The sequence below is a fragment of the Coenobita brevimanus genome, chromosome 64, assembly GCF_032717465.1.
Source record: "Coenobita brevimanus isolate Jiangsu-jjx chromosome 64, ASM3271746v2, whole genome shotgun sequence".
In the NCBI taxonomy this organism is placed as follows: domain Eukaryota; kingdom Metazoa; phylum Arthropoda; class Malacostraca; order Decapoda; family Coenobitidae; genus Coenobita; species Coenobita brevimanus.
Window position 1 is genome coordinate 21,166,260 of NC_137017.1, and position 15,481 is coordinate 21,181,740.

At 48.4% G+C, this 15,481-nt stretch overlaps 1 protein-coding gene across 1 annotated transcript in view; it reads right to left on the reverse strand.

Moving 5' to 3' along the window:
• Positions 1-432: 432 nt before the first annotated feature.
• LOC145404599 (uncharacterized) overlaps positions 433-15,481 on the reverse strand; it is an 85,397-nt gene continuing 70,348 nt past the window's right edge. The window contains exons 17-20 of the mRNA XM_080276117.1: positions 4,651-4,770; positions 3,352-3,462; positions 3,010-3,171; positions 433-572 (exon numbers count right to left, since the gene is read on the reverse strand). Coding sequence (XP_080132243.1) covers positions 433-572; positions 3,010-3,171; positions 3,352-3,462; positions 4,651-4,770 — 533 coding nt within the window. The remainder of the gene's footprint in view (positions 573-3,009; positions 3,172-3,351; positions 3,463-4,650; positions 4,771-15,481) is intronic.

The following is a 15,481-nucleotide window of genomic DNA, read 5'->3' on the forward strand; positions in this document are numbered from 1 at the left end:
GCCCAAGTGGGAGGGGGGGGTCGGGTCATTTCTGGAACTTGAGCTGTCTGTTGCAGTGATCAATGGTGGCTCCTAACTTCCACAACAGGTCCAGCCCCAGATATCCATCGTAATTGTGGCACGAAGAGTCGAATATGATGGACTTATGCTGTGTCGACGCCGTCTGATGGGTGTCAACGCGCAGGACCCATGTTTCCCCACGGATCGTCAGGGGGCCATCCCCCGCGTCCACAAGGTGAGTAGCCATCAGGAATAGCGGGTCAAAGGTCAACTTGTGACCGGAGAAGTAGTGGCTGTAAAGGCATGATCTGGCCGCTCCCGTGTTGACCAAAAGTCTGACTTTCACCCTGTTCAGCTACATATTGTGGTAAGCTGGGGGACGGTATTTGGCAGAAGTGGCCCCCGCCACTGTGGGAAGGTGCAGGGACGGTCCTAAAAATCTAACTGCCTGGGGTCTCTTACTTCTTCCTCCAGCTCCTGTTCCCTGGGTTCGGTCTCCTCCGCAGGTGCAGGTTCGTCCTCTAGGGAGGAAACTTTACGTTGGCCTGGGGTGGTGGTTTTCCGTCTGGCAGCTTTTAATTGGTCCCTGATATCATGCAGTGGTCACCTGGAGCTGCAAGCAGAGAACTCCCAGGGATTCACCAGAATGAGGTTGGGGTTCTCCCTGTGCCTGGGACACCAGTGAGTGGGGTGCGCCCTAAGCAGGCTGGGTGCTGGGGTGAGGCTGGTGTGGGGCATAGGCGGACGTGGTTTGACTGGGGGAGCCAGAATATTCATGGGAAACCTTTTTACCACGTTGATTTGCTGGGGTGCAGGGCAGGAGGTCAGAAGGCGGCATATCAGTTGGATATCCTTATCCATGTCTCCGGTAGGGTCATGGATTGTAAAGTGCTCCTTGACCATGCTGGGGAGCACTCTCAGGAGAGTATTAAAGGTGTGTTGCTCCCGTTTTTCATCATCTGCCTCCGGGTAGGCAGCGGTGACCAGGCGTCTAGCCTGGACTAGGGTATCATCCAAATTGCCATCAAAGGTTAGACTATCCAAGTGGGATAGCGCCACCACTTTCCCTAGTGATGGAGTGATGGCTTGAATCAAGAGTTTCGTGAAACTCTGCCATGTGAGCCCCGGAATGATCTTGGGTGCTATAGGCTATCCACTGCCGCTTTGCCCACTAGCGGGAGTGTGACTGCAATTTTTTGCTTGTCATCCTCGAACCCGATATCTAGCAAAGGTTTAATAATTGCCAGGTATGTGTGAATATCATACTGTTCAGGGTCAAATTTAGGTAATTGCACATGCAGTTTGGTTGCCATTATTCCGGTATTTCCTGATTACCTCTCTTGTATGCCCAAGTCAAGAACTACAGCTGTCCACCAGTGTAATGCTAGGTATTTTAGGGTCAGCTTCCCAGCCCTCTAACGCCTAATGTGTATCTGGGTTCTCTTTCAAGACCAGAGTTTAGACAAATAGGAGAGAGGCAGGGCAGAAAAACTGAAGGCAACAACCTTACATGTGGATTACTAAATTCTACAGCGGAACAGGTAGATGTCACGAATACAGATATACTGGACGATTATAGTTCTCAGGCTTAGATATGGGTCGTTAGTATTGTGCAGGATACTACTCAGGTCAAGGTCAGGTAAGGTAAATAACACTTAGGGCAGAGAGGTTATGCACTATTATTGCAGGAAGTCCAAGTTTTATAATTGGCGGTAGTATCTCACTGTGGGTAATTATTACTTTAACACTAGGGCCTGTGTATGATCTTAGAGTGGTGTGGCGTTATTATTTGGTTGCGTATTCACTGTGATAGACCTGTATTTCACTGCTTTGCCGTGTTCACTGTTTCACTGTTACCTTACTTATTCCACCACTCTTTTATATTGTCACTGATGCTTTTCTCACTGACTTCCTTTATACAGTTAATTCACTGTTCTGCCTTTACTTCACTATGTCACGGACACTGTGCTTTCACTGTCTCTCCTTTCGGGTCTGGACATTGTGGTGGTCAGGTACAAGGGCAACGGAGGTGACTCAACCTCACTACTGACAGGGCTGGGTTCCGCCGGGAGCCTTCGTGTTCAGGGGCCATGGGATCATGCATAGGGGCGTCCTCTCTCATCCGGGGCTGCTGGTGGCGAAGGGTCCTGAACTTTGGGGGCTTGGGGCAGGAGTCTGGCCCTCGGGGCTGGGGCCGAATAGCTGCCTGAACTTCTCACTCAGGCACCTGACAGAGGACGAAGATCTCCGGGGGCTTGGCGTAGGAAGGTCCTGCCCGGGGGTCCTGGGGGCAGTCTGGAGGTCCCAAGGGCTGCGGTCCCCGGTGTTCAGAGACGCCATCAGGAGGGGACTGCGGCGTCAGCCTATGTCGGGGTCTGTTAGATGAGTCCTCTCAGGATCCGGCTGCAGGGAGAAGAGCCCGGTGGTAGTCACGGGGGTCTCTCCAGTACTCCTTCAAGCTGGAGGCTCCCTCTGAGTCGTAGGTTGGTGAACAGGAGTCAGCACCTGACGGAGGAGCGGCTACCGACCGTCTCCTGCTGTAGGGCCCGGCTACTGGCCGTGGCCTTTTGAGGCCGCAGCTACCGGCCGTCACTAAGGCCCAGCTACTGGCTGTGGCCTGGGGGAGGGAACAGCTACAGGCCGACTCAGGGGCACCTTCAGAGCGGCTACAGGTCGTCTCCTGACAAAGGTGGGAGCAGCTACTGGCCGTCTTCTGGTTCCCTCTGGAGCAGCTGCAGGCCGTCTCCTGTAGGAGGGTTGAGCGGCTTCAGACTGTCTCTCTAGGGGCACCTTCAAAGTGGCTACAGGTCGTCTCCTGACGAAGGCAGGAGCGGCTACTGGCCACCTCCAGTTTACCTCCAGAGTGGCTGCAGGCCATCTCCTGTAGGAGGGTTGAGCGACTACTGGCCTTCTCAGGGGTGCTGACTGGAGCTGGAGTAACAGGTCCACCCCGTGGGTGTTGATGGTCAGCTCGCCCGGATGGTAGTCTCGTATTCCTGCTATGGTGACGGCAGGCGAGTTCCGGGTCATTGAGGCGCACTGCCCGGGCGGACTTATGTCCTTGTTGCCCGGAGTCCAGGCGTGCTGTATATGCTCCTCGGTGGGCTCCTTCTGGGGGTGTTAGGTTCCCCTTCGTGACATTATACTGCATTTTACTACCAAAGGTCTCTCCTAATATGAATAAAAGAGACTGACGCAAACAATATTAATTTTTTTGAAAAGTCGTCATACTAAATGGGTTAATGAAAACTATTTCTAACTCCAACCTGAATATCACTAATAAATAAATAAAAATACAATTGTGGTTGAGATTAAAGAGACACAAGCTGAAAACTATAAAAGTGTTCTGACCGCAAAATCCACAGGCTTTGCGACAGAACATGGCCATGTAGGGTGTGTTGTGATGGCACTCCCCTAACGTCGCCCACCGCACACATCCCAAGTTCGCGTCACCGCACCGATCTGGAAGGTGGAGTCAGGCATGAGGGCAAGTAGGCAAAGAGTAAGAGGAGAGTAAAGGAGGACAAAAAGGAATAAGGAGAGTCAAAGGGGAAAAGGGGAAAGGTGAGGCATTCTGGGAAGAAGAGGGAGGGACAGGCAGAGGCAGGAGAGACTACCCAAGATCAGTTGAATTATTTGGATCAGTGATTTTCGTCCAGGGTGACTCAAACTATGGATAGGGGTGAACAGGCTGGCTGGGTTTGCCCAAGGGTGACCCACCACACTAGGATCGTTTGATGGCAGTTTTAATACTCTTTCATTTGCTCTTACCTCACTTTACTATCTTCCATCGGTACGATATCAAAATCTGGTAACACAGTCATCTAAAATAGCTGTGTATACTACTGTATTTACGTTTTGGACTCAAAAATATTAATAAAATAATGATAAAAAATATTTCCTCTTCACTATGAAACTGGGATAAGGAAATGGGAAACAGATAATAAAAAGGTACTGAACAGATTAGAGAAAAAGTCCACTTTCAAGTACACTGTTGTCGTCAGAGTGTGAAGTGTGATAATTTACCCCCCCCCCACCCCTCAGCACTCATACTATTCTTTCCCTGACAGGGGATGGATAGGCATAAGTTTTAAACTCTGAAGTAGCGGGGAAATGGTCAATATCATGAAGCCCGTTCACTAGAGACAGGGTTGAGCCACAAATGTGACTTTTTTTCTTTTTTTTTATGGATGCTTGCTTTATCTGCCTCATAAATGGATGTCCCACTTCATGGAAGAGCTTGCCAAGGATGATCCACTCTGGAAAAGGTTGGAAAGTTCTGAACAGGATTATAAAAACAGTTTGTACAGATAAGTGGGCAAAGTACAGAGAGAAGGTGAGGGAGACGAGGAAGGCAAGTATGAGGAAGGGATACGTGATGATATAAAATGAAATAATGTAAGTCTCAGACATTTAGTTCTGTAGATGCTAACCCACAATAATGTAAACTGTCATCATAATATCTTTACACAAAACCCCAGGTTCTCACCTTCATAAATCCCCCAGATGGGGTGAGAATTACATTTCAAGTTTGTGCCACTCTGATTTCTGTTCTCACTCGCCCCTTTATGAGTGTGAATGCATACCTTATTATTTTTTAAGCATCAAATAAGTCGACCCCCCCCCCCTCCTCATTAGGTCGTGCCCTACCGCAGTATCCACATGCCCGGCGGCAATGTGCTGCCATCCAGACGCTGTTCTCGGTGCATTGATCATTTTCCGCCCAAAACTCGCAGTCGTTGTTGTCATCTTCGCACCGCCTCGTATAGTCTGGGGAATGGAAAGCAGGAATTCAGGTGAGCAAGATCCCTGGATCTCCAGTCAGTTTTGGAATCACAGTAATTGGTCACTTTTGATGAAACATAACATATATCTAGAATCTAGATAAATATCATGAATTTTTCAGTGGCATTAAAATGCTTAAATTTGCGCTGGATGCTTATTTTCAAGCACTGTAGGCTAATATGCCTTAAGAAATGTCCCTTTGTTAATGATGGCTATGCAATTTACAAAAATGCAGCCTGGATAATGAAAATAGTTTATCAACGCGCTACATACATACAGATGCACACCTACGTTTTCTCTGAAGTTTGAAATTGTTAACAGAAAACTAAAATGGCTAAGGGTCACTAGCAACTTATTATCAGAGCAAAAACGATTCTCTGAAGTTCTACATTTGATGGTAATTTTAGTCTCCGACTGAGATCTGAAGGTTCTATTATTGCAAATTAAAGGAATTTCTTGGCACTACAATTTGCAGTCAAGAAAAAAGAGTCAGGAATAAAATGTGATGAAGAGCTCCATCCAGCGTGACGGAGGTGGGAAAAGAAAATATTTCTAGTGACACTATTCATGTAATGCTACAAAGGGGAGTCTGCCGGTCACCTAACCTTTATCATTAATAGACTATGATACTCTCGTGTTGGGTCCCTACACCTCGAATGGGGTAGGACTGGATGTTTGATTACGTCATTCTCGTACGTGGTGTGAAAATACTGAGGGAGAGAGGGAAATATCGGTGGTATTTTAATGGTGTGAGAGTGGGGAGGCAGGGAGGAGATGTAAGTTGTGTGAGAATGGGTAGGGAGGGAGGGGGAAGAATATAATTTGACAGCGGGGAAGGTGATGTATGTGGTATGAGAATGGAGAGAGAAGCGAGTGAGGGAGACGTATAGGTAGTGAGTGGGGACGCAGAGGGAGGGAGGTGTGGGAGAGATTTGTGACTGGTGTATCAGTATAGTACTCCTTTCCCATCCTATGAACGGAAACATAAAATTGCAGAGGTACAGTACGTAAAAGATTCGGAAACAGTACTTCATATGGGCGACGCTACCTCACACACTGTGGGCAAAGTACACAGGATCAGATAAGATACACAGATGTAGTTAATAAGTAGTGATGGAAACACCGAGAACGAGCGACTTTCAGAGTGTCGTCTGCTACCTTATAGCTGTTGAGCCCTAACCCGGTCCTAGACCTGAAGAAGTAATATGGCTATTTTGACGATTCTGTATGTTTGGATAAACTTACGAGCTAGCAAAACTATAGACCATTAAAGTCAACAAATTAGTCGTTGAAAAAAAAATATCACACCCATAAATGAATACTTTTGACGGGCTATTTTGCATATTCGTCCATTGGGCTTCCATCTGGCAATCTCTACACAGTTATTTCGTAATATTACTAATGAGTTCAGTGGAATTAGCTTTCAGATCTACATTCGCATCGTCTTTTTGAGTAAAAATACTGCTTTCTTGAAGCTTACCATTGCCTTAGTTTTCTGAAATTTAATATTTGCCAAAATACCGCCAGTTGACGTTTGTTTCCATCAGTCATAGGCGACCGTCCCCATGGTGGGATAAAACATAGCTCACTTTTCGCTAGCCCTCGGTGCAGGCGGATGTGGTTACTGTTCGCTTACCAGACCATTGAGAGGATTAACGAAGGTTTTAAAGTCCAGTATTTGTTTGATTCGTATGATATACCTTGATATATACAACGAGAGAAAAAACAGAAAAAGACAATTACAGGTTAGCGTAGAGCGTGAGCTGCTAAGTGAGCTTGATTCCTTCACCCTGAGGACATAAATTGTCTGTTCATCTATCTATTGCCAGACGCCTCAATTCCATACGGGGTGGCCACAAATAAATCGCCTCCACGTCGCCCTATCCCCCGCCATTTCACTGCCCAGCTCCCAACTCACACCCCCCTCTCTCATATACCCCTCCACTCCATCCCTCCATCTCATCCTCGGCCTTCCCCTCCCTCTCCCCCCCTCCACCTCACTCACATACATTCTCCTCGTCAGTCTCTCACTCTTCATCCTCTCCACATGGCCAAACCACCTCAATGTGTTCCTCCTAACGCATCCTATCACATTCAAATCCACACCACAACGCTCCTTTATATCCTCATTTGTCAGCCTGTCTCTCCATGTGACTCCACATGCTCCTCTTAAATAACTCATTTCCACTGCTGTCACTCTTGACTTGTGTCCTTCCAGCAACGTCCAAGCTTCACTTCCATACGTTAGAGTTGGTATCACAATACTGTCATGTAGTAACTTTTTCACTTCTATGTTCACTTCCCTGTTTCTTATCACTGCATTCAAGGAACTAGCAAACTTTCTTCCTTGTTGTACCCTTTCAAGCACTTCATCCTCCAAACTTCCATCCTTACTCATCACATTACCCAAGTACTTAAACGTACTCACATTTTCCATTTCCTCACCATCCAACCTCACTGTACATTCACTGACTTCACCTCTCTCAAGGACCATCACTTTACTCTTCCCTACATTCATCTTTAGATTCCGTTTCTTACACACTCTTCCAAACTCATCCACCAAGCCTTGCAGCTCCCCTTCGTGTTCACTCAACAACACAGTATCATCTGCAAACAACAGTACAGGGAGTTTCCAAACACTACCCTCTCTCACCAGGGCCACTCCAACATCCACTACCCTACCTCGCACCTCTTTTATTACCCCATCCATGCACAGATTGAACAACCATGGAGACATGACACATCCCTGTTTCAAAACAACCTTCAAAGAGAAAACTTCACTCAGTTCACCATCCACATGCACTGCAGCCTTAGCACCATCATACATACTCTTCACAGCATTCAACAACTTCCCATCTACTCCATACATTCTTAGTACTTTCCACAGTCCTTGTCTATCCACCTGTCATGCTTTCTCCAAATCCATGAAAGCCACATACACCTTCTCTCCCTTCTCTAGAAACTTTTCCACTGAAGATCTAAGAATGAATATCTGATCTACACAAACTCTTCCCTTCCTAAAGCCTCCCTGTTCTTGTCCAACTAATTCCTCTGTTATTTCCCTGACTCTGTCAATAAGTATCCTACCATACACTTTTCCTATTACACTAAGAAGACAAATGCCCCTATGATTACCACACACTTCTTTTTCCCCTTTTCCTTTGTACAAGGGAATAATTATACATGACTTCCAATCCTCCGGGACTCTCCCTTCCTCCTAGGCCAATCTGCACATCTTCCACATCCATTCTTACTACTATCTCTCCCCCATAGTTCAGCATTTCACCACACACTCCATCAATTCCTGGGTTTTTCCCCAATTTGACTTTCTTCATTGCTTCCACAACTTCTATTATTCTTTATTCCGACGATTTTGTTCAACTCAGGGGAGACTGATCTGGATGATGATACAGTCTTCATTAACCCCCTTCAGTATGAGTGTTCTAAATGGTAAATTCATCTGGTAGCAAGAATAAATCTAGTTATATCATCGGACTGAAAAAAAGTTAGGCTTCTGAAATCACTTTCTCATTCAGGGGCTCAAATAGAAGCTTACCTGATCTTCAATTGGTACATGTTTTATGATTTATTTACCATTCCTTCCAAAAATCGAAGGACCATACATGATTCTAAATGCCACTGGAGACTTGGTACTTCTTCCGTCTACATTATATATACATTAATATCCCCTTGTCCGTATGTGCAGTACATTAAATGATGCAAACTATCGATATTAAAATGTACATACATTTTGTGTCTACGGTTTTCATATTTTAGATAAACATTAAGGTGGCAACTTTTTGCAAAACTTGGCCAGGTAATGTAATTTCGTCATAAATACAAATCAAAAGGTCGTGTCAAAGTTATAACAGTAGCAAAAAAAGTAACTAGGATTTTTTTTTTCTTTCTGGCGCGCCAGTGCAAGCCATTAATTCCCTTGGTACATTAATTGATAGAAAATGATAGAACAATATATATATATATATATATATATATATATATATATATATATATATAGAGAGAGAGAGAGAGAGAGAGAGAGAGAGAGAGAGAGAGCAATTTTTTTATCTGTTGGGGTTACTAGGATAGGACTGTTATACTACGATTTTCCTAGTCCAGTGGGGTTCTAAACTGGGAGGAAAACCAAAGCAGGAATCGATACAATACAGGGTAAACACAGAAACTCCAGATGACAAGGCAAAAGATTTATTATGACACTAGGTGTTGCACACGGTTTTATATCCGAGATCGTGAGATCTGTCTGGAGGAAATGGCCAATCGGGGATAAAGGTAATTGGGGAGGGGGAAATCTGTAGGGAGATGTCCTGGATGACACTTGCACTCACTGCCCGGGTATTCTTTGGAAAAGGAAGAGGGTCGGGATTTAACTCTACGTTTGTACGGGTGTTGTAGTGTGGTGAATTAGTGGTGATAAGGCTAAGGGCGAGCTAGGCTACGACCCTGGCTCCGGAAAAGTGGAGGTCTGACGTTTGGCTCTTTCTCCCTTTTAGTCTGGCAATACGATTGTGTGATTTGTGCCCAAAGTGGGTCTAGCGGTGAAGTTAGAAGGAACTTGAGACAGTCGGGAAAACAAGTTTATAATGCCAGGCCTAGGATTCCTTTTCCAGGGATAGGAGGCACTTTCTACCTGTGGGAGGGGAGGTGTATGTGTGTGGGGGGGGGGGACTGGCTCCAGCTTTCAGCATCACGTTGGTGAAGCCTGCTGGACTCCGGCAAGTGTGTGATCTGGAACTCCTTCTGCATTGCCGAGCCACCCCTAGCAAGCTCGGAAGAGCCGCATCTAGCAACCACACTGGAACACTGGAGCCCCTTCTGTATGGCCAAGTCGCCTCTAGCTAGCTTGAGCGTGCCGCATCTAGTAAGCACACTGGAACACTGGAACTCATTCTATGTGGCCAAGCTGCCTCTAGCGAGCACCAAGTTGACGAGCCCTTGCCGCTGCTGGTACCAGTGGCTCAATTGGCGATATGGGCGGTGTGGAGGTTCCGGGCTAGAGAGACTTACAGCTGCAGGGTGTGCCAGCTCCCTGTGTCCTTCTTGGGCGGACACTCGTACCCCCATGACTCGATTGTGGCTGCACACATTTTCTCCTACCCCCTTTTTTGCCAGAACTGCGGTAAAACTTTTGACCTGTCGTGTTGAGGCCCCGGGTATGTTACCACCGCCATCATCTTGTAAGCCACATACTCATGGCAGGAGGTAGAATATTTGCTCTCAGCTGGTGATGGTGGTTGGTTTGAGCTTGTGGAGGAGGCAGTACCAGGAGCAGGATCGCTCATCGGGTTCTCTGGTGGGGTCTTCGATGAGGATGACGAAGCTGGGGTGGGGATAGCTGGCTAACAACCAGGGCAAGTGCTGGGGCCTCTGAATTCTTCTTTGTTGCCCATCTTGCAAGACCCAGAAGGCATATCAGATGAACATGCTGATTTGGTTCGGCTGTGGCTGGAGCAAGGAACTGGTGGCGATGGTAGTGGCTGTAGTCCAGACAGGGAGTTGGATGGTGACCTTTGACATGGAGTTTGACTCCTCATCCATGGAAGCAGGCACGAAAGTACTGCTAGGAGGAGAGGAGGTATTGGCATAGTGGGGTGGGTGCAAGTATGAGTTTGTGAGGGATTGGATTTCTGTGGGTTGTGATGTTGTGCGGGGTGGGGAAGTGTCGGTGGGGAATGGTGGAGATGCCATGGATGGGGTTGCGAGATGTGGTGGTGTTGTGGGGCTGTATCTGTCTAGGGGTCACGATTGCTGGCCTGATCTGGTGAAGATTGGAATGCGACTCCATCAGTTGATCAATTGAGAGAAGGAGGACGTGGAGCTGGAGGTTGAGTTGGGTCTATGAGGGGATGGAGATGGGACTGAAGAAGTCCGTGGGGGCCGTGAGGAGGCAGGTGGGGTGGAATGTGTGGCAGGGGGGGGGGAAAACCCCTGGATGGGAGCACAGAGCAGGGTGGAGTGGTGGTGAGTTGAGACGGGGATGAGATGGTGCTAGGGGGGTTAAGGGAGGGGTGGGGTGAGGGAGTAGTTTTGGGGGAGGGATGGGGTGAGGGGGTGGTTGGCAGGGAGCATAGGGTTGGGGATCTGGGACTAGTTGGTGTGGGTGGGTGACTGGGGTTTTGTTGAATAGGAGAGCTGGTTGGGGGTGAGATAGACAGAGGCGGCAACCTAATGGCAGGGGAGTCGTAGGACTAGATGTCGGCGGAGTAGATGGGGCAGATGGGGAGGCAGTGAGTGGGGTAGCAGTGGCTCCAGGTGGGGAGGGACAGGGTGAAAAGTTGAGGGTGTGTGTGGGGAACAGGGTCGGTTGGCGACGGTGTTGGGTGACATAAGGGTTTTTCACTTTGCTAGGCTTAATGTTTGTCTGGATGTTCAGACATGGGTTGTATTATTTTACATGCTGGTTGCAGTTGACCCTGGCTTCGCCACGAAAGTCAACGATGACCTGGTAATACTTTGACACACATGTAATATCAAAAGGGCCCAAGAAGTTGGATTGCAACTTGTTGTTTAGGGGCAACCTAGCAACCATGACTCTCTGGCCTACTTGATGGGGGTTGTCTGGTGGAATCTCGTCCTTCGGTAACTCCTGGCAAGATTGCATGTGGCAGAGCCGATTCTTGAAGTGCGAGAGTGGATCTCGGGTGGTGGAGCTGCTAAATGGCAGGGCTAAGTGCCAAAATGGGAGTAGTAGTGGGAGCTCTCCAAAGATGAGTTCATGGGGCGTGATACCATCTGCTTAGCGGAAGGTGTTCATCCTCCATTGTATGATTTTCACTTGGGAGGGCCAGTCCTCAGTATCCAGGGTAACTAGCCGGGTTTGAAGTTGGTTAGCAAGGTTCTGGTGGCTTCTCTCACAAATGGTGTTTCCCTACGGGTGGTAAGGAAAGGAGTGGGAGAGGTGGTACCCAAACAGCTGGGACAGTTGTTCCCAGACTTGGCCTGAGAATTCCAGGGCATTATTCAAATGGAAGGCCTGCAGAAGGCCGAAGTAGGAAATATGACAGTGATAAGAGCCTCCGCCACAATAGTGGCGGAGAGGGACTTGGCGGAGCAGGTGAGAAATTTGGAATTTTTGCTTGTAAAGGTAATTGCAAATCGGACCCCAATTTTCGATGTAAAATGACCCATGATGTCCAGGGCCAGCAGCTACCAGGGTTGGGTGGCTGTTGAGTGTCCGGTGGGTCTCGGGGTTCGAGAGATGTCCTTCCCTAGGGCACAGGCCCTACAAACTTCTATGACTTGTCTGGCGGCATCTGAAGGATGTGGCATCCAATGCATGTCTCTAAAAGTTTGTAACAACTTTTGCCGCCCAAAATGGATCCCATTCCCATGGTGAAGGTGGGTTGGGAGGTTATCCACTTCTACTGGGTCCACTATGACATGGCCAGAGTGGGTATAGAGGTGGTCTCCTACCCTTGCCAGCTTGGTAAAGATATGGTGGGGCATCCATGCTGGTTTTTGGGTAGTCTCCCACTGTCGCATTAGAGTGTTCTGTGATGTGCTGTGTCCCATTTTCTGCATTACAAGGAGTGAATTAGGGGGAAGCCTCGACAAGGCATCAGCGTTAATGTGGAGTTTGCCGGGGTGATATGAGATGTCAAAATTGAACTCCCCTAAGGCTTCCCTCCACTGTACTAAGAGGGCATGGGTAGTCTGGGATCATTGCAGCCACTGTAGGGATTGGTGGTCGGTGATGATGGTGAGTGAGGTGCCCAGCAGGTAGGATCGGAAGTGCTTCAGTGCCCAGACCACGACATGGCACTTGCTTTTCGTGGTGGTGTAGTTGACTTCTGGTGATGTCAGTGTCCTACTGGTGCATGCTATGATGTGTTCCCTGCCCTCCTAGACTTGCGCGAGGATGGCACCAATCCTGACTAAGGAGATATCGGTGTATACTCAAAAAGGCTGGGTATAATCCGGGAAGGCGACTACTGGCGCTGTGGTGAGGTAGTGCCTAAGTGCCTTGTAGGCTTCCAGCTTCAGGGTAGTCCATTGGAAATCCTCTCCTTTTTTTGTTGTTGTGTAGGGGTTCTGTGATGGAGGCAAAATTTCAGAAGAATCGCCTGTAGTAGAAGGCTAGGCCAAGGAAGGCATGGACTTCTCTGAGGTCTGTAGGTGGGGTGATTTCTGCGATGGCTTTCAACTTATCTGGATCTGGGATGAGCCCTTCACGTGAGATGATGTGGCCGAGGAAAGTGACGGACTCTCGGGCAAGGTCACATTTAGATGGTTTGAGTTTAAGCCCCACTGTCTGTATGTGGTGCAGCAACTGGCCTAAGGACTCGAGGTGTTCCTTCCAGGTGCGACTGAATACAATCACATTGTCCAGGTAAGTGAAGCACGTCTCCCAGGTGAGCCCTGGCAATACTGACTTGATGAGGTGAGAGAAAGTGGCCAGCCCATTACACAGGCCAAAAGGGAGGACGTTGCAGTGGTTGCTGGACCAAGGTATTCAGCAGTACCCAGGCCTGGTGGTATGGGGGCATGGTGGTGTTTTTTTTTTTTTTTTTTTTTGTGAGGGCCTGTTCCACTGTGTGCAGGCTGGCTGTATGTGGGTGGCCCCCGAATCAGAGCTGTCTGTTCTGGCAGTTCTATGGTGGCTCCCAGTTTCTGTAGTAGGTCCAGCCCCAGGTATGCTGTACACTAGGAGTTGAGCACTATAAATGGGTGGTTAGCATGGGCAGAAGGTTCTGGGGTCATTACTATGAGAGGGCGGATTTCTCCCATCAGAGGTCAATGGCTCATCAGCTGCCCCAATGAGGTCAGTAGATGAGGGTTGGAAGGGCTGGAAGGCTGCCTGATTTTTATGGTAATACTGCATGTACAGGCAGGAACGTGTGGCACCTGTGTCCACCAGGAGCTGGACAGGGACTCCTTGGAGCTTGATCTTTGTATAGACTGGCATTTTGAGCTGGTTACTGGTTGCCCCCACCAGTGCCAGAACTGACGGGGGAGGGTCTAAAAATCCAGCCCAGCTTCAGAAGTGTTCTTCTCTTCTAGGAGTATCTCGTCTTTGTTGAGGAGAGCAGTTGGCTCCATTTTGCCCTCGAGTTCTATCTGTGTGTTTTCTGCATGGGCTCCATTGTTGGCTACACGACATGGAATGGTATGGGGTGGTGAAGGTGGGCCCCATCTATTCGGTCGGTTCCGTCAGGCCTTAAATTGCTCCTGCATGTCAGCTGGGCACAAGACGCACTGCACGCCTTGAACTCCCAAAGGTTAATCAAGATTAAATTATTTTGCTGTGACGGTTTATCCTGTGGAGATGGAGACATACGAGGATAGAGGGGGCGGTTTGTACCTTGCTGCTCTTCAATCTTACAATTTGGCTGGGTTGAGATGCAGTGCACAACCCCGATTGCCTTCAGTCTCTCTGTGTGTACTGCTAACAGCCGTCAGATTGTTACTATGTCTCTGTCGAACCATTGGGTATCGTGGATGGTGAAATGTTCCCATACAACACTGGGTAGGACACGTGTCAGGTAGGCTAAAACGTGCTGGTTACGCTGTTTCTCCGTAAGCTGGGCATATGCGGACATTATGAGTTTTGGCAAATCCGCTAGGGTAGTGTCCAGGCCTCCCTTGAACTTTACATTGTTAAGTTGTGACAATGAGATGATTGCCCCGAGGGATGGTTGGACATTGTTGATAACAATTTGTTTGAATTCTGCTCATGGAAGGACTGTGTTAACTTTCCTGCCTACGAGGGCAACTGATTCCCCCAAGTGGGATAGTAATACCATGATCCTTGTGATAAATGAAGTCCAACACTGGCTTGACCATTTCCATATAGGTGGTGATATCGTACAGGTCGAGATCAATTTTGGGGATGAGAATGTGAGGCCTCATTGCTGCCGTGTTGGCATCTGTGTACTGTTTACCTTGTTGGCCGACTCTCTGTCTTGCCTTCCCTCAGTATTTAGAATCACTGCTAGCCACCAGTGTTATACTAGGATTTTCCTAGTCCAGTGGGGTTCTTCTAAGCAGGGAGGAACATCAAAGCAGGATTCAATACACCTAAAGAGTACAGGGAAAACATAGAAACTCCAGATGGCAAGGTAAAAGATTTTTTTTATGACACTAGGTTTTACACAGTTTTATATCAGAGACTGAGAGGTCTGTCTGGAGGAAATGGCCAATTATGGTGAAGGGTAATTGGGGAGGGGGAAATCTGGAGGGAGATGTCCCTGATATGACGCTTACTAAAATGCAGTACAGTATCACTGAGGGCAACCCAACAGCCCCAGAAGGAGCCCACAGAGGAGCATATACAGCGCGACTGGACTGCGGGGAACAGGGACGTAAGTCCGCCTCGGCCGTGCACCCCAACGACCCAGAGCTTGCCTGCCGCCACCATAGCAGGAAAGCAAGACTGCCTTACGGGCGGGCCAACCACCGACAACCCCGGGGTGGAGCTGTTACTCTAGCTCCAGTCAGCATCCCTGAGACGGCTGGTAGCCGCTCAACCCTCCTACAGGAGACGGCCTGCAGCCGCTCCGGAGGTAACCAAGAGATGGCTGGTAGCCACTCCCACCTTCGTCAGGAGACGGCCAGTAGCCGCTCTGAAGGTGCCCCTCGAGAGACGGCCTGTAGCCGCTTGACCCTCCTACAGGAGATGGCCTGCAGCCACTCTGGACGTAACCAGGAGACGGCCGGTAGCCACTCCTTTCTTCATCAG